At 33.8% G+C, this 18,519-nt stretch overlaps 5 protein-coding genes across 5 annotated transcripts in view; 2 read left to right on the top strand and 3 right to left on the bottom strand.

Annotated features, from left to right (window-relative positions):
* The window catches only part of LOC113498294 (protein TAPT1 homolog), a 30,591-nt gene extending 30,205 nt beyond the window's left edge, over nucleotides 1-386 (bottom strand). Inside the window, exons 1-2 of the mRNA XM_026878259.1 lie at nucleotides 260-386; nucleotides 38-158 (exon numbers count right to left, since the gene is read on the bottom strand). The gene's annotated coding sequence lies outside the window, so the exon portion shown is untranslated. The remainder of the gene's footprint in view (nucleotides 1-37; nucleotides 159-259) is intronic.
* A 577-nt stretch (nucleotides 387-963) lies between these two features.
* LOC113498299 (eukaryotic translation initiation factor 2 subunit 3-like) lies at nucleotides 964-7,154 on the top strand. The gene is given in 12 exon segments (XM_026878266.1): nucleotides 964-1,160; nucleotides 1,495-1,669; nucleotides 4,782-5,018; nucleotides 5,165-5,298; nucleotides 5,300-5,383; nucleotides 5,531-5,647; nucleotides 5,649-5,717; nucleotides 5,809-5,872; nucleotides 5,875-5,990; nucleotides 6,225-6,362; nucleotides 6,740-6,888; nucleotides 7,024-7,154. Coding segments are annotated over 12 exon segments (1,404 nt in total). The 5' UTR covers nucleotides 964-1,097; the 3' UTR covers nucleotides 7,082-7,154.
* Nucleotides 7,155-7,225: 71 nt separating this feature from the next.
* LOC113498293 (cullin-5-like) lies at nucleotides 7,226-10,431 on the bottom strand. The gene is made up of 4 exons (XM_026878257.1): nucleotides 10,155-10,431; nucleotides 9,510-10,071; nucleotides 7,778-9,408; nucleotides 7,226-7,419 (listed from the first exon to the last, which is right to left on the bottom strand). Exons 1-4 carry the CDS (start codon nucleotides 10,161-10,163, stop codon nucleotides 7,282-7,284), a joined length of 2,340 nt encoding a protein of 779 aa, XP_026734058.1. The 5' UTR covers nucleotides 10,164-10,431; the 3' UTR covers nucleotides 7,226-7,281.
* Nucleotides 10,432-10,543: 112 nt separating this feature from the next.
* On the top strand, nucleotides 10,544-11,646 carry LOC113498302. The gene is made up of 3 exons (XM_026878270.1): nucleotides 10,544-10,765; nucleotides 10,947-11,368; nucleotides 11,451-11,646. The coding sequence occupies exons 1-3, from the start codon at nucleotides 10,677-10,679 to the stop codon at nucleotides 11,624-11,626; spliced, it is 687 nt and encodes a 228-aa protein (XP_026734071.1). The 5' UTR covers nucleotides 10,544-10,676; the 3' UTR covers nucleotides 11,627-11,646.
* Nucleotides 11,647-12,654: 1,008 nt separating this feature from the next.
* On the bottom strand, nucleotides 12,655-18,294 carry LOC113498297 (CREB3 regulatory factor-like). The gene is made up of 6 exons (XM_026878264.1): nucleotides 17,095-18,294; nucleotides 16,795-16,981; nucleotides 16,376-16,577; nucleotides 15,949-16,199; nucleotides 15,716-15,832; nucleotides 12,655-15,624 (listed from the first exon to the last, which is right to left on the bottom strand). Exons 1-6 carry the CDS (start codon nucleotides 17,824-17,826, stop codon nucleotides 15,530-15,532), a joined length of 1,584 nt encoding a protein of 527 aa, XP_026734065.1. The 5' UTR covers nucleotides 17,827-18,294; the 3' UTR covers nucleotides 12,655-15,529.
* Between the last annotated feature and the right edge of the window lie 225 nt (nucleotides 18,295-18,519).

Below are 18,519 nucleotides of genomic sequence, written 5' to 3' on the forward strand. Positions count from 1 at the left end.
AATCCATATGCCATAAATTTCTCTAATTCTTGAGGATCTTTATGAAAGAATAGACTTTCTCGCGTCTAGCAGAAAACCGTTCTTCATCATGTTCTAACAAATAGCCTCGCGTAGTTCCACATGCAAGAATGCAAACAAGGAGGCTGCCTTTTCTCCATCTGAAACATAAGTAGGTGTAACTTGTATATTTTTGCTTACTAAAGTCCATTTATTAATTTTAATCCACTCGTACAAGTACTCAGCAAACCAACAATCTTACCTTTATATTTCATTTCTTTAACTCCTTTATCAAAATTTATATCGCCGGATGAATTTTGAGAGTTGGATATAGACTTAAACCGCAACCTTTTAGTTTGTTCTTGTACATCCTCATTTTTTATTATCATGTTGTAACGATTCTAATTAAATAAAACTGCTAATCACAATCACATTTGTATTGATTTTGTAATAATTTATCATATAACGCGGTAACTAAAGCCTCTAAAATTTATTTATTGACAGAATTGAATGACACAACATTGCTTCTGACAAGACATCCAGCTGACAAATGTTATGTTTTGACATTTTATCAAAGAAAACTCCAACACGTTATCTGTCTATGGTAAACCCTGCCAACGCCTGCCAAGGATGAAATTAATCTAAAATGAGACGACAAATTAATGTATTATGTATCGGCTGGCTACACTCAGGCTATCTTGTTCAGGATTTCTGTTTATGAAGGCATTGAAGACAATATATTGCATGGTAGTGAAAAAAGAAACACGTCACATGGAGTTCTCTTTTTTTAGAAACACGCTTCGTAACGTATGGAAAAGAGGGTATCAGGAAACTGCTTATTTTTAAATATTGCAAATCCTAGTTACTAAGTCACACTCTTAAAATCGACTATTTTTTTTACTTTTTGGTCAATTCAACTTTGGCATTGGCACGCCATCTCCGTTCATGTCCGTCAAGCTGCAATCCGTTGCCTACGTTAGCGTTTTAGCTTATTTTAATGCTAATACCCTATTTAGATGTGGTAAAACCTAGTATTATCTGATAATTTGTTTCTCTAAAATATATATAATTGAGCGAATAAGTTCGCTTAAACTTCAATTATGGCTTCGAGTGAAGGGCGAAGTGCTCAGTCAAACTTGCATCAGCAAGACCTAACCAAATTGGTAAGTTTCAATGATCCAAATATCATACTTAAACTATTTTAATGAGTCTCTTTAGGATGTACATAAATAACGAATCTGTATATGTATTACTGCTGCAAGTTTTTCACATAACCTTTACATGTTTTACACATGTACCTTCTACTTATAGTAAGAGTAAATCCCTGCTGAAAATTTAAATTTAAAGGTGTTTATTTACATAACCAACTTGCGTGAAACAGCATTAACCTTGTTTTTACTTTATAGAACTCATATTTTTTTTGTTTATTTTCATTGAAACTCAATTAGTTTTAATAATATGTATAGAAATTGATTGAGCTTATTGATATGATTGCAGGATGTTACCAAACTATCTGCCTTATCCCCTGAAGTAATATCAAGGCAAGCAACAATAAACATTGGTACCATTGGGCATGTAGCCCATGGAAAGTCCACTGTTGTAAAGGCTATCTCTGGAGTGCAGACTGTACGATTTAAAAATGAACTGGAGAGGAACATTACCATCAAGTTAGGTATGTATCAGAGTAACTGATGTTTCAAAACACTAACATTTTTTTGTTTACTATGATTTTTTCATTTCAATCGTTTTGACTTTTGTAACCTGTTCTCAATATCAAAATACACGGATATTGTCTGCATTGTTGCATTGCAGAGCAAAGCGTCTTTCTCATTTATTTATTTGATTATTAAATATAAATTAACAAAAAAAATGTCTTCTAATGCCTCAATTAGCCATATTTAACAAATGGTAATGGAAAGTTATTATTTTAACTAATAACACACTTACAATCGTGGTTTCATCATTGATTTGGTAGTGGATTATTACCATAACACAAAACAAAGATTCCAAAATTATTTTATTACTAAAACTATACTCTTAAGTCTTTTGGTCATAACAAAAAAATAAACATTTTAAAACAACTATAGTCATTTAGATGCTATGCAATGTACCATGTGAAAATTGAAGCACCACAAAATTAAATTGAATGTTTCTAAATTTGTAAGATCAATGTAGATAATCTAAATTAATCAAAACACATGGTATGTTGCAGAGCGCCTGTCCGACTCAGTTGTTAAAATGTATCGTGAAAGAGCTGATGAAAGAGATGAAAATGTATTCTTTGAGAAATTGAAGAAATCAAAGAAGAGGAACTTATCAGTAGATTCCGAAGATGAAGAGGTCCCTGCTGCCAAAAAACAGAAAAAAAGCAAACAAGAAGCAGAAGAATACATTATTGAAAAAATTCTAGACTTTAAATTTAATTCTGGTAAAGAATACTTCTACATAAAATGGAAAGGATGGCCAGACAGTGAAAATACATGGGAACCAATTGAACATCTAGATAATTGTCCTAGTGTACTGAAGGAATTTTTAGTTAATGAAGAACTAAAATATTGCAATAAATTGGAAACACTTAAGGAAGAGATCTCATTTGGAAATCTATTGAGTGAAGAACAACTAATAAAGAGATTTTCTGAAATAGAAGACAGTAATATTTCTAAATTAAAAGAAGCCCTCACATTAAAATTGCTATCAATGATTATTTTGTCTGAAGAACAAGAGCTTTACGCTACAGATCTTGTCCAGGAAGCAAGAGACATCTTACAATTATATGTAGTAACAAGAAAAGATGTCGGCAGTTAATGAAACTAAAGCATTGGGAGCTACATTTAAATCAGGTTGATAAATCTAAAAAGCTTGTAGTGGAAAATAATTTTGATTTGGCAGGTCCACCTGAAAACTTTACCTATATTAACCAATGTATACCTGGTAGTAGTGTCACAATTCCTAGTGATCCCCCAATTGGGTGTGAGTGCCAGGCATGCAACTGTCGTTCTAAAAGCTGCTGTGGTATGCAGGGCGGATTTTTTGCTTATACTGCCAAGAAAAGACTGAGAGTTTCTCCAGGAACACCAATCTATGAATGTAACAAAGCTTGCAAATGTTCAACAGAATGCTGTAATCGTGTTGTACAAGGAGGGCGAAATATTAAGTTGAGTATATTTCGAACATCAAATGGTTGTGGATGGGGAGTTAAAACAGAACAACCCATTAAACAAGGTCAATTTCTTTGTCAATATGTTGGCGAAGTTATAACATTTGAAGAAGCTGAAAAACGTGGACGAGAATATGACGCTAATGGCCTGACATATTTATTCGATCTCGACTTTAATTCTGTAGAGAATCCCTATGTAGTGGATGCAGCTCATTTAGGAAATGTATCACATTTCATTAATCATTCCTGTGATCCTAATCTTGGTGTGTGGGCAGTATGGGCGGATTGCCTCGATCCTAACCTACCTATGTTAGCTTTATTTGCAACGCGAGATATTGAAATGGGTGAGGAAGTATGTTTTGATTACTTGCAAAAAGCCTCAGAGAATGATGAAGCAGAAGCTAATGGTACAAGTGTTGATAAAGATAGTTCTTTCGACACTGAAATACCGAGTGGATCAGAAGCTACTGCTGGTGTGGCTCCAGTGTCGCCAGTTAAGTCTCGATTTGAAATTCAGCAGCAAAATAGAACAATGCTCAGAAATCTTACTGAATGTAGATGTGGTGCATTAAAATGCCGAAAATACTTGTTTTAAATGTTAATATTGTTGTTATAAATAATATTTACAATTAGATACATCAGACTTATTGAAATGACACTGTTTTGTAAAATGTTACTAAAATGGGTTGTTCAATTTAGGAGAATCTCATTTGGGACAATATTGATATTGACTAACTTGTTTTTGAAAATGAGAAATCCACAACATAGTATGAATTAACACAAAATATTTTTGTAATGCGTTTTTATTACAATTGCCTTGGCAAATATTCCTGATAAATTTATAATTGTTGATACCACACTTAAAAATATTATGAAATATTTTTGGTGCGTCACTCGCCTTTTACTCGCGACTTTAAACAGAACTGTACCTAAAGTAGGTAAACAGATAAATTGTCCTCGACTTATGTCAATTCGATATAAGAGGGTTTTGACAAAAAATAATAATGAGGTGCTAAAATTGCCTTATGTAAATATAATGAAAGTATTATTAGAAACAATGGATTTGTTACTGTTAGTGAATTGTTGTATTTGGAATTATCGTTTGTGTTCCGGTGTTTATGCTCATAATTTAGTATTACACATTAGTCTCTCAAAACCCTGAATGGGTCGGGCGAACGATTATTAGAAGGTTATGAAACTCATGTTTGAGAAGCCCCTTATAAAAATTACGTAGCAAACCTATGGTCAGTGAGACAAACTCAAATGTTGTTTAAGCCTTTTTAAAGGCATATTTTAGATAGACATTACTGTATTGATTAATTATATTACTATGCCTTATTGTAGTACCTTTCTAAAATTTTACATTTTTAATATAATTTAGTTTAATAAAAGTGTTAATTTACCTGAATATATTTTTATTTCTACCTAATCTACTATAGCCAATTCTTCAATAACTCGTTAAATAAACTCTAAATCCGCAATATAATAGATTGCTTTTTAAAAAAACCACCGAACGAAACCTCACTGAATATGCCTATCTTATTAATATTAATAAGTTTAGTAAGTTCATGGTCCTCATTATTAATCTCAACATAAGTCTAATGAAAAACGATGATCATGATTCAAGGTTACGCTAACGCGAAAATCTACAAATGTGACAACCCAAAATGTCCGCGACCCACGAGCTTCATATCGGGCGGTTCATCGAAGGACGACAGCTTCCCGTGCCTGAGACCTGCTTGCACTGGCCGGTTCCAGTTGGTCCGTCATGTGAGCTTTGTCGACTGCCCTGGGCACGACATTCTTATGGCCACCATGCTTAACGGAGCTGCGGTTATGGACGCCGCATTACTTCTTATCGCAGGTATAGTACAAAATCAATACAGATAAACATATAAACATATTTTATTCCCATTATCAGCAACTCATATTCACTTTGATTATTTTTAATATAAATAACTGCAGATACGATATTGCGTTGTCTTTAATTAACCATGTTCTACAATCAGGGGAACGAATCCTGCCCCCAGCCGCAGACAAGTGAACACTTGGCTGCCATCGAGATTATGAAACTTAAACATATACTCATATTGCAAAACAAGATTGATTTGGTAAAGGAAGGCCAGGCAAAGGAGCAACATGAAACAAATCGTCAAATTCGTGCAGGGCACTGTAGCTGAGGGCGCTCCTATCATACCTATTTCAGCTCAGTTGAAGTATAATATTGAGGTACATAAACTTCATAATAATGTTATCGTTAATTTCACGAGAAGGTATCTCTGGCATTTTTTGCACCAAAATAATTAATTTAAACCGCGTTATTAAATCCCAAAATAAATATTAGAAAGAATTTGCTCATTCTTAGTGTAATTTTAGGTGTTATGTGAGTACATCACAAAGAAGATCCCGGTACCGTTGAGAGACTTCTCGTCGCCTCCTCGGATGATAGTCATTCGTTCGTTTGACGTCAACAAACCTGGTTGTGAGGTCCGATGATCTGAGGGGAGGTGTCGCCGGTGGCTCCATTCTGCAGGGAGTGCTTACAGTTGGCATGGAAATTGAGGTGAGCATTAATTTCGAGCACCTTTGATAATTAATCATTCAGAAAATTCTTAGTATAATTTTAAATATGTTTTCTTTTTTGTTTAACACAGGTTCGACCAGGTTTAGTGAGCAAGGATGCTGACGGTAAACTTACATGCCGTCCCATTTTCTCCCGTATGTATCGCTATTCGCTGAACAGAACGAGCTTCAATATGCTGTACCTGGAGGTCTTATTGGTGTCGGTACTAAAATTGAACCTACTTTATGTCGTGCTGATCGTCTTGTTGGTCAGGTATGTATTTACGAATGTTTTCTTGTATGTCAGAAAAAATTAAAATCAGATTAAAATTAATGTCAGATGTGATTGTTTTTAAGAAATTAATTTAAACTTTGCAATATTACTAGTGAACCATGTTCTGTTATATCAAGATTGTGAAAACACAGGATGGGTTCAGTTGCGTATATGTATTTAGAGTTTACATAATTTCACAGATTAACTGTGCCTAATTATGTTTTTTGATACTAGGTACTTGGCGCTGTTGGAGCTCTGCCGGGAATTTTCGTAAAGCTTGAAGTTTCGTACTACCTATTGAAACGTTTACTCGGAGTGCGCACTGAAGGTGACAAGAAAGCAGCCAAAGTCCAGAAATTGACTAAGAACGAGGTTGGTACTATATTCTAGTACTCACTCAGAATTATAGTAACCATTGCTATAAGAATGTAACGTAATGCAGATAAGGCGGACCTTTGAAAGTGTGTTGCTATAGCGATTTCTTCAAGTTCTCTTAAAACAACATGTTGTCTCTAATCCTGCACTTAGCAGGTTTCCCGTGATCCTGTCTTTCTATTTTGAGTGGAGTGTTATGAATGGCTCATTAGGTTAAATTAGCTTTTACCGATATACAAAATATACATTTATCGAAAATCTTTGGCAAATTGCTTTTTCCACGAAGATACCTAATATAATTTTTTGCTTAACTTTTCTTTCTCACCAAAATTGGGGTCAAGTGTAGCAAACTATTTACAACTTAATTTTTTCAGGTGTTACTGGTTAACATTGGATCTTTGAGTACTGGAGGCAGAGTAATTGCTACTAAGGCTGATTTGGCTAAAATAGCTCTTACCAACCCTGTGTGCACAGAAATCGGAGAGAAAGTTGCCCTCAGCAGAAGAGTAGAAAATCACTGGAGGTAAAGACATACACATAATAATTGTCTGCTACTACAGAACAAAAAATATTTTAACTGAATTGTAACAAAATTTCTGTGTAATTTTCTTTTCAACCTTGTGTAGATTGAAGTCTTTAATTATTTTTTTGTTTGCAGATTGATTGGCTGGGGTCAAATTCAAGGTGGAGAAACAATCGAACCAGCGAAGAATTAATGTTATGTATTTTACTTTTATACATTGAACTATTATATGTATTTAATAAAAGCAAATATAAATGTAAATAAAATTCTTATTTAATTTCAATTAAACTTGACTACCTATAAAAAAAATCAAAAGCTAGATCAATTATCGAGAACATTTCCTGGGTAAACAATTTATTTGATTTTGTTCATTTACGCTTGCAATAATAGATTTTAGGCCATATATATAAAAGTGTTGATATCTTCGTCGTCCCGGCGCATGTATTTATGTTCAATTAGCCACTCTAGCTGCTCCTTTATCATCTTCTTTGATGGCAAGAACATGTTCTTCAAAATTTCGACCAGTTCACTCTGCAAAAATTTAAATACTATTAACTGACTTTTCGCTGTTTGCGCGACGTCAAGGGACCCATATGCTAATTACGGATTCTTTATCGACGTCGCTCTCTAATGTATTTAGAACAAGAGTAACTGCAAAACTATGGCTTCTTCTTCACAAAGTAAGTAGTTTTCGAACATTAGGTCAAAACAACGCAAAAAAGAACCGAGGTCAAGCTTTTTCTGTATACATTGATTGTAATATAAAAACACATATATTAATAGGCTGATTTCGAAAAATGATTTACTAAGGTATTGGCTAACAATAGTAACATAAAAGATTACCAAAAATGTTCAGACTCAGGGCCAAAAGAAAAAGAATATGTATTACCTGTAGAGCAGTATTTGTGATCCGCTTTCTCATTTTAAGAATCTTTATAATGGCCTCTTGAGTCCTTAATATCCGAAGTTGAACAATGGAATGATTATCTTCTATTTGAGATCGCTCAGTGCTCAGTTGAAGTCTACCAATCAAATTAATTTTACCTCTTCGCTGAGGTTTTCCATTCTTAACAAGTGCAAATTCTTGATTAACCCAGAATGTTGTATTTTCTGCAAAATCTTTAGGATTTTGCACTGCTGGAGCATAGCATAGTAACTGCCTTTTGAGTTTGGGAAAAGCAACAAGAGACCATAGAGTCCTCCTTAATTCTGGATCAGGAAGTTCAGTGGCCAGTCTCAAATTTTCGTAACTTATCTTTTCCATAGGTCTTTGATTCCATGCAAACAAGACCGCCATTTGAAATGTAGTGACATCCAAATCGAATCTACCAACGGAATTCGCAAATGTTATAGTACCATTGCTCATATGATGGTACCACTGCAGCTTTCTCCCAGAATGTTTCTTCTTATAAAAGTCTTCAACTTCAGGTATGTAGTCTTCTAATTCTAATGGAAGGCTTACAGTTACTCTTTCAGATCCACGGGCCCAAGCACCAGCATTGAGTATTTTTATATTTATAGCATCATGGCGGGTAGTATCAGTTCTAAATTGAGTGTTAAGGTCTTCACTGACTTTAATATCCTGAAACATTCTTGCCAGTTTGTTAACATAATCAGCAGGCATACCCACCTCTCTGAGCCACTCCACCATATCTTCTTCTTTTTCAGAGTCTGCACTAGAGTCTAATATTAATCTTCTGGTTAAATGAGCCTTGTGATATCTCATAAAAACATCTTTGTTTTCTATATATTTTAGAACTAACAAAACATCTTTTAATCTTGATTCTATTTGCTCACTTGTCAAACGCTTACTGAGAGGTGTCTTTCGTAGTAACATATCACAGTAATTAGCAAGGAGCTCAGGACATTTACTTTCGGGAGCAGTGCCTTTGGTTCCTCTTAGTAGAGCTGAAGATGGCAATTCCAACTTGAACACAGTTGTGTCATTGACCACACATTTGTAAGCTTTATCTCTGGCTGTCAAAAATCGAGGGTCATCCATAAAGGCATCTTTAGCTAAAGAACTAAACCGCTTGAACAAGTCTAATAAACGTTCTACATACTTTTCTGAATCAGAAGTAATTATATCAGCAGAAGCTACCATGTCTGCCAGCCCAGCAGAAACTATATGTGCCTCTAAATCTCTAAGTATGGGTGTAACTCCTTCTGGCACCCTATCAAGCAGACGGAACATAAGTTGTAACTTTTCAGTTTCTCCAGCCTTGATGAGAGGTGCACTCTCTGCAAGTAAAGTAGGTAGATGTTCTCCAATGAGTACTTTCTCACAACACTGAGTTAGTGCTGCCACACTCCCACTGCCGGGCTCTAGGTACCTATGAGCTCGAGCTTCTTCTTCCTTTAGACGCTGATCAGCATACTTCATATATGACTGGACTCCATTTGCCAACAACTGTTCACTAGCTTTAAGTTTGTAAAACTCTTCTGTTGCCTGCATATAAGCAGCTTCAAAATTTTCTCTGTATATCTGAAGCTTATCCACAGAGTTCGAGCACAAATTAACTGCAAAGTAATTATTAACATTTAGTGACAGAAATTAACAATAAATCCTTAAAACATATTTATCAACATAACAAAGGTTTTTATTTACTAGGTACACTTACCATAAGATTCCCTTACACCAATTACTAGTTGTGAATCAAATGATTCACCATTACGTTCAGCTTGTACCAGCTTCATAGCAGAATCTTGTAACCTCTGCTTGATATCCACAAAAATACTTTGATTCCAAGAATCTAACATAAGTTTCCTTACTAAACTATCTTCTATGTTATTGTTGTTATTCTTTTTCTGTGCACTGGATGTATTGGAAGTTGCCACTTTGCTTACACTATTGATAGAATTTTCTAACTGTCGAAAGGGAGTTGGTAAATAGTTGCACTGTGTAAAAAACTTGCCCCATTCTGCGATATAAGCTTTTAGCAGAGCTTGGTCCTCCCGCTGAGCTAGTACACGATTTTGGGCCTGCTTAATATACATCATTATATCCTGCTGTAAAGCATCTCTTAATTTGTATGGTCCTCTTTCGTCCCAAAGGCAGACAGAGTGAACAGCTCCAAAGAGATCTTGCCATTCTGTTTGCGTTACCGGTTCTTGCTTCAGAAGCTTCAAAACTATAGGGCGCATAGCAGGCCATTTATCCTCAAAAGTGACTTGTCCTTTATCCTGCGAAATAGCACACGAAACATTTATAAAATCATTACTCATTTTTCAAGCATATCATTACTCGTAAAAGCATGAAAATACACCTTTAACATGACTTCAATCAAAATATATACTCTTCACACGAATACACTTTTCATAATGAATTAACTCGGTTATATTTTACGATGGTTGGTATTGGTTTGGTTCATGGTTGAGTAGACTAGCTTATTTCTACGTCAATATACGTGAAAATATCAAGCACTCTTTAATGAATTGACTAAAATTGCGTTTATAGTCGAATGAACAAATAGATCATTTTCTAAAAAGACCAAATTATTAATTATTTTTGGATCTAGTTATTTATCACAATTGAAACAAAATATTGCTTGAACCTGAATTAATTATATTGATCATAGATTCATTGGTGCATCACTATCCGAATTTTAGCTTTACTCACATACAACATTATATGGGCGTAGTCTATGGCTTTGCAGTGGATTTATGTGACACTGACAACTCCGTTCCATGACATTTCACAAAAAAAACATATAGTCATTCCTAAAGCAACATACCGTATTTTCAAAATTCGATGATAAATTTCTGCTACACAATAAATATTTAGTAAAATGAGTAGTTTTGGTGAGATAAATGAACCCTCGAGTAGGACTGCTTGGGAAGATTGGGACGATGGTCTTTACAGCGAAAATCTAACAGAGTGAGATTTCGGCGTTTTAAATGCCTGCCAAATTTTATACAACAGATCCTATTAAAGTCTAATTAAACTATTTAATTAATAAATTATTTCTATTATAGTACTTGGACTTACTCAAAACTCAGAACTTTGTCGCCTATCCGCCAATATTTGACTTTTTTTATTTTATATCTTATTTTTCCAGGTTGCGCTTTGACAGAGAAATGGAAGTTCCTCGAGATATTAATACATTCATCATATTAGAAGGCAGATACATCTATGACAGCATTAGAACTCAGCATAACTTAGAGCTCATAAATACTATTGCAGATGTTAATTTACGCTTGTATAAAACTAAAAAGCTGGGCAACTACGTTTGCGTGATCAGGAATTATAGTTTAGTGTTAAGCAGTGAAATAGTTGAGCTATTAAAGAAATATATAAATATCAGTACAAATGTTGTTGCAATGTTAACAAAACCACTTGTGGAATACCAAGTTGCTGAGCTTGTAACTAAGGACTATATACTCAGGAGTCTATGCACAAGTAAACAGTTATCAAAACCTATTAACATAGTATTCCCTAATTTGGAGCAACCAAATATTATTTCAGGTATTTCTGCAGGAGGTAAGAAAATAATTTGTTAATAACATTTAGTTTCAAAAATTTTGATTATATAAAAATTAAACTTAATTTTTATTATTTTCAGTACTTTGTTGGAGGGAAACCATGGACCAGCCTGCAATTGCTGTAGTCTGTTACATAGAACATCCAGAAGAACAACAAATAAAAGAATTGTATGATTTATTGGAGAAACTAGATGTTATACCACATGTGGAAAACATACACAGAACCAATTTAATGAACTCAAACTTATACATTTGATTAAACTTTTACTATATTCATATGCTTTATTATTCACTATACCACCTATCTTATGAAATAAAATATCTTTATTTTTAACATATAATTTCGTATCAACCCATTTTCAACCTTACTTTGAAAAAGATAAACCAAAATAAAACATTTGTGAAAAACATTCCATGATTTATTTTTCCTCATAAAATATAATTTGAAGTCTAATATTTAAGTTTAGTATAATACACATAGGTTCAAATATAGGTTAGCTTGACTACAAGTTATTTTTGTTTAAAAACAAGTGCGAGTTGAACTCGTGTGAAGAGGGTTCCGTACGATGTTACCTATCATGTTTTTGGAGTTAAAAAATATGTTCTCCCACACATTCCACCTGCAAATGTAAGTTGGTACGCACAATATTGAGTGATTTACCATGTTATTTTAATATCATGGACTTCTTGCAGGTTTTCCTATAATCTAATCTGAATACATTTAAGATCTTCTCAACAAGACCTTTCATTTTACATGCCACACGATGCAGTTTTTAATTTTCCCCTTCCCCCCCAAAATGACCCCCCATATACAGATTTCATCTGCTCACGTCACACCTCTGTGTTTGGGTCACAGGAATTGATATGTGTACCAAATTTCAACTTAATCGGTCTAATAGATTCGGAGATAATTGACTGTAAGCGACGGACGGACAGACACACGAGTGATCCTATAAGGGTTCCGTTTTTGTATTCAGACGTACAGAACCCTAAAAACGACTGTCGTTAGAGTCCAAGCCTGTCGCGAGGGATTTCACCAACATTCCAAGTAACATGCACAGAGATACCCAGACTCAGGACAAGAATTCGTGGATCACAAATGCTTGTGCTATGCAGGAATTGAGCCTGTGATAAGTCACGCTCAATGGGTTTGGCGTGGTGACCTAACCAGTCGATTAAAATATCCTGCTGTTATAAAACTAGTTCTTTGTATTGCTGGTGTATTTCAAATATGGCTAACTTTGGACTTAAAATAAGGCAGGGTAAGAAATAACGACACATTTCTTTCTAAAAGTAATACTTAATATCGTAAAAGTTTATTCAACATTAATACATTAACATAAATTTGACAATCAATTAAAAATATTTAATAAAGTAAATAATTAAAAGTAACAGAAAACTTATGAATTATACAAATAACCACAGCCTATTGGATCGCAGACCAGTTTGAGTTTGGTTTTATGTAACACAAATATGCTAACAAATAAATTTATAGATAGATACGCCATGTAAAAAAAACACTGCTTTTGTTATAACACACAAGAATCTGTAAATTTAAATCAACAATGACAACAGATTGACGAAAATCAACAAGCCAACAAACCAAGTATATGTTTATAATCGTCTCTAGTAGAGGTATTTTGTCAGCAGTTGTAGCTGACCTTACTAAGATAGGACACATATTTATTATACTTCCAATTCGATCTCAAACCTCGGCTATCCCTATAGGGGTATCTTTCTACAATGTTGTACTTGGCGACTTTCTGACATGGCCTTTAGGTTCCTATTTATTGTTTGTACTAGGCCTTACAATAACACCTCCATCAAAACATTTGGCTGTACTATAAGTCGATAGTTGACGTCTTCATATTCAACAATTAATAATTCTCTACAAACTTGAATAAATAATTTTGTCTGAATAAAAAATTGTACTTGACTGGCCTTGATCAAGAAAACTTTAACAATATACTATTCATTTTATGTGATATCATATGAATGGTCTCTGCAAGTATGCCATAGTACCGTCGACAATATCTACAGTAGCACTTCGATATTGAAACCCTTGTTAGTTGTTAATTCTTGCATACCCTCGACCGTAGAACATATTATATTTCATGTTTTTAAACAATAAACAAAAGATAACAAGGATCTATTTACAACTAGACTAAATACAACTATTAACGACGATATAAAATCCGAAATACGATCACAAAATATATATAATTGGAGTACATGTATACTTAACTAACACTAAAGAAGCATTATGATTGGAGCTTCAAAATGCGTAATGATAAATTAAAAATATTCTGATAAGCTTACAAAGATAGATTAGCTCCTATCCTGATTATATTTGAGGTATCGTATGAAGTGGATAACATTGTGGATGTAGTCTACCATAGATCTAAATACAGAAAGTGATATTTTGATTATTAAAGAAGGTCATTTGAAAATTGTTAGTAACTATATTTAAGTTATATTATAAGTCAACTATTTTAGTAATTTACGTATACAATTTCGAAATTCACTGTATTTTGCTGATATAGAGTTCATATTTCATTACGTTTACGGCGCAACATTAAAATGTTCCAAAATAGCTTTGTAATTAACGTCTATTTCAGACTATTTCACAATGTTATTCACTTATAAGCCTGATTATCGGTATATGGCGATCTAAAACTGATATTGCATAGTACATAACTAAATTAATTAAATGAATGAATAAATTCGTTTAATTTGCAGTAGATTGATATGAAGGACTTAAAAATAACATACTTCTTATTTAAACGATTTTTACGACTAAATATATAATATTCTATAAGTATAGGTATTGCAGATCGTTTGTAATATTAATAGAAATTATAACAAAAATAAATATATTCTTTTATTCACAAAATATATATAATAGGGGTATATTCCCTTCTAACATGGTATGTAATTGAATTTTCTAGTTTGCTTTTTAATTGATTTGTGTTAACGTCATAAACTCAGCAGTATATGACAAAGTAGCCATTACATTGCCCTTTAATATTTCAATAAGTAAAAAATATATAATAGCTAAGCCATTAGTTCTTATCTATCTTTTGAATACATCTAAGAATTTATATTGTGCCATCATTATTTACTTATTAAATGTTATCATCTAACGATTTTATATACGATTTCGTAAACCGATTATAAATATGATTTTATTTTCAAACTGACAAAAAATTACCTTTAGAGATTTAAATTTTTATGAAAAATATTTTAAGAACTATTTCATACACATATAAATCACCACTTTCCCATTCATATAAATATATATTTACAGGAAAATAATAAATGATAATGAGAATTATAAAATGTTTTAAATATAATAACATGTAAATGTTATTAAAGCATGACAACACAAAAAAACAGTATCTGTTTATGCAATGACTATGTGTTTTGCAATCTTTTGCAAAGCATATGCATTACTATTTGGTTTTTGGTCTAGACAGCTAAAATATTTTATTTATATCTATTAGATTCATACAACAGTGTTCTATTGTATACAAAGAAGTTATGAAAGAACTTCCGACTAGCTAAAACTAAACAGAATATACCTCTTTTTAATTTTGTTTAGCTATTAGCATTTACCAGATAGAATTACTTTTATAGAAATGATTTGAAGAAGGAATGTAGTATTAGTTTTTGCTGCTTATAAATATTTATAGTGTCTGACTAGATTCACTTTCAAATTGTCATACAATTATGTAACTTGATGATAGTACAACATCCTTGTAAATAGTATGGGATTGGTACACATGTGATTTATTTGTGTAGATTACCTTAATGTTAGTAAGCACTAAAAGCACAGCATGCTATCTAAGCATTTGAGTGCTGATAGTGTTTACTAAAAACCTCGATCCCTATGAATAATATTAACTTACATATTAGACATGACACTGACACCTAACTTATGGCATAATAATAATAAATGAGGATTACATTAATATTCCCCCTAGTTGCCTTGTAAAGCTTCTAGTGACTAAATCTACTCTTGTTACCATAAAAAAATAAAATTGTCTTGGACAATTGATTAAGCTTTTATATGATAGACAAACTCTCTTCTCTAAATAACTTTGGAGGTACATTGAACAGCCTTTCGTTTTGTTACTCACAAATCTGTAGTTTGAAGAAATTAAATGTCATTTAACCCACCATTATTCTGTCCTGCTCTGACTTTGTCCAGTACTTTATTGACGAATTCTGAAGTTAGGCCTCCTATTTTAATCTCTGCAATACAGAAAAACATTGTTAATGACATCAAAAGCCTTTTTAACATAATACAGTTTTTCCACATATTAAGCTATAGGTAGAATATTACCTGTGGCTGTGTTAACTATGTTTGTGACATGTGCATTCCAGTCGACATTGTTTTGAGAATTAGTGACTCGGCTGCTCAGTACTTGCTTCATTTGTGCTATTCCATTCAGGAGGCGCCCTAGAATTTGAAAAATAAATATATTTATTCACAGACTTTTTTTTTGTGCAAAATTGAATGCCGATTTGTTTTTATTTCAAAAGCAATATTGTACTTTATATCTTAATGATACTTACTGTGCTCCTGTTCCAACCCATGCAGTTTTAGTTTATTTGCCTCATGCTGAGCTTTTTTCTTCAGCCTGCAAGCCCGAGATGCCAGTTTGTTCTTCTCTTTTCTAGTTTTAGGTCTCACATTGAATGGCAGTTCGCTAACTGGTATCATGTCATTAATCACTTTGCCTAAATTATCCAGTTCCTTTCCAATCAGGTACAATTTCCTGGGGTTTGGTGTTAGATCATTGCCATCACCTTTTCTTGCTTTTCCACTGAGAACAAGTGTATTTTTAATTAGATTGAAGAAATAGATAAAAATAACAAAAAACTCAAATAAGTGGAACACAATATACCAACAACAACCTATTAATTCAGTCTGAGTTATTATTAGTATGCAATTCTTTTGACAAACAGGTTCTGTGTCTGATACAATTGTTGATTATCTTACCTGTGCTTTATACCCCTGACACTGCAACTAGGACTGAACACAGGATCAGTAACAGAGTTCAGAACATGAGGATCTTCAGATTTGTTCTTCAAAATGAGCCTTTGACCCTTGGGACCTTTTGCTTGAACATTGTATTGCCAAAAGAATCTTTCCTTCTTAGCATTGTGGCGAGCTTGCTTACTCTCTGATTCATCATTTGATTCTGAAATAGTGTTTACAAAACTACTTTATATGCAAATTAAAACAAGTTATATTATTTACACTACAATGTCTCCTAAACTAGGCCCCATTGGTTATTAGTTGGGTAGCAAATGTAGCAATGTAAAAAATGTTGTATGGTAAACTTGCAAATAGTATTTTCTGTGCAGTGTACAATAGTAAAGTAAACAAAGATACTAAGTAAGTAATAAAGCTAATACCATCAGAAGAGAGGTCTTCATATCTGTCACTGTCTTCATCAGATTCAATGTCTCTGTCATCTTCATCCTGTGAGAAGTCTCCAGTGCCAGGGCTAAGGAGACCTCCCGAGAGAGAAGATGCTGACCCAGCCTCAGCCAAAGAACTAGTAGACAACAAATGCTTGCGAGGCTCTCGGCGTTGCCAAATCTATTAAGCAATAGAACATGAAAAGTTTAAGGTTAATTTCATCATTTACATGACTAATGATTTAAAAATATCTTTGCTTAACTGTCACAATAATATAGTTCAAAATTAACAACCTGTTCCATAGTGAGGTGAGTTGGTGCCGAAGAGGAGAGCTGAGACTGTTGGGGCTTCACACTTGTTGGGTATGGAAGTAACACCGATGATGCTGGAACTGACTGCCCCAGAGCTATTTCCCCACTATATCCATCCATACGCAGCAAGAGCTCTGGCAGCTGGTTCATAGGCTGAGCAAAACTTGATGAAGCTGAGCTATGCTGACTTGTAGGAGAAAATGCAAGCTGCGCATGTCCATATGGGCTGCAGGGACTCTCAGAAGCCATTATGTTATGAGCCTGAATAGCATTAGGTCCTCGACGAGAACCGCTCATTGCACCTCCTATCTGAACACAATAGCCACTTTCTTCCGGTAACAACAGATCATCGAAATTCAAATCATCCAACAGCGCATCTGGGTTTGCATTCAGTTCCGCGAGAGTAGGTCCCAGTATTAAATCAGCTTTGTCAACTTGAAAAATATCGTCATCATCCATTTTAAAGTTTTCTGCTTTAGAAGAGCTGTCCATCTCAAACGCCAGCTTATTGTACTGAAGAGTGGGCATGTTGTGATAGGAGCCAACCAAGTTGTCTTGTAAACACAGATCTAGATCTGTATTAAAGTCCCCCAGATCCACTCGCCGTTGCGGGATCGGCACGGAAGCAGACATCGTTCCGTCTAATGGCGACTCCTGTTTTATCTCTATACCTGGCTCGAGAAGAAAGTCATGTGTGTAAATAGAATCCGACATCGCACGTGTTTGTAACCAGTGACCTTGACGTATAATAGTCTTGTTGATAGAGATTGGCGCACGCGTCTTACGTCTCTATCGATTTATTCACAGTGAAACCCACGTGTTATACTTATTTATCTTCGTTTATTTATTTCCTGAACCAACATAAAAGTTGGATTTTAATGTATCGTACCCTTTTATCAGGATAAAACTGATTAATCTCATCATTCGATTACATAAGTCTAACAAACACAACCCTAAACAAAATTCGTAAGCACTTGTTAGTCACAATGACTTTCGATATTGAATTTAGACAAACAATAGTTTTATTAGATTTATATGTAATCCACGATTATTCCTATCACAAATACTTTTTATTCATGTTATATGTGTTAATATTAACGAAAATAACAAGTAATTCAATATATTCAATGGATAGAATTGCCACAATAACAAAAACACTGCTCAGCTATACGAAGTAAACAAAGATAATAATATTATTAATCAGCAAATTCAAAGGTCACTAAAATGAGCAAAACCTATTGGAAACTGCATAAGAAGAAAAGAGACAAATGATATTGCTTTGAAATATCTAGGCGGAAGTAGAATGGATCCGCAAACCCAGTTTTCATACTATTTGAGGACTCAAAACATCTTTGTCTATGGCTATAGAAATGTTCACAAGTAACTTGTTACTAAATGCAAAAAGTA

This window comes from Trichoplusia ni, chromosome 10 (assembly GCF_003590095.1).
Source record: "Trichoplusia ni isolate ovarian cell line Hi5 chromosome 10, tn1, whole genome shotgun sequence".
NCBI classification, from domain to species: Eukaryota; Metazoa; Arthropoda; class Insecta; order Lepidoptera; family Noctuidae; genus Trichoplusia; species Trichoplusia ni.

Coding starts and splice junctions, on each gene's coding strand:
- LOC113498302 (XM_026878270.1), top strand. CDS start 10,677: ATGAGTAGTTTTGGTGAGATAAATGAACCCTCGAGTAGGACTGCTTGG. Junction 10,766..10,946: donor TACAGCGAAAATCTAACAGA/GTGAGATTTCGG, acceptor TTATTTTTCCAG/GTTGCGCTTTGACAGAGAAA. Junction 11,369..11,450: donor TTCAGGTATTTCTGCAGGAG/GTAAGAAAATAA, acceptor TATTATTTTCAG/TACTTTGTTGGAGGGAAACC.
- LOC113498297 (XM_026878264.1), bottom strand. CDS start 17,826: ATGTCGGATTCTATTTACACACATGACTTTCTTCTCGAGCCAGGTATA. Junction 16,982..17,094: donor CTCACCTCACTATGGAACAG/GTTGTTAATTTT, acceptor ATTGCTTAATAG/ATTTGGCAACGCCGAGAGCC. Junction 15,833..15,948: donor TGGGTTGGAACAGGAGCACA/GTAAGTATCATT, acceptor TTCAAATTCTAG/GGCGCCTCCTGAATGGAATA.
- LOC113498293 (XM_026878257.1), bottom strand. Junction 9,409..9,509: donor TGGTGTAAGGGAATCTTATG/GTAAGTGTACCT, acceptor ATTACTTTGCAG/TTAATTTGTGCTCGAACTCT. Junction 7,420..7,777: donor TCACAAATACTGCTCTACAG/GTAATACATATT, acceptor AAATTTTTGCAG/AGTGAACTGGTCGAAATTTT.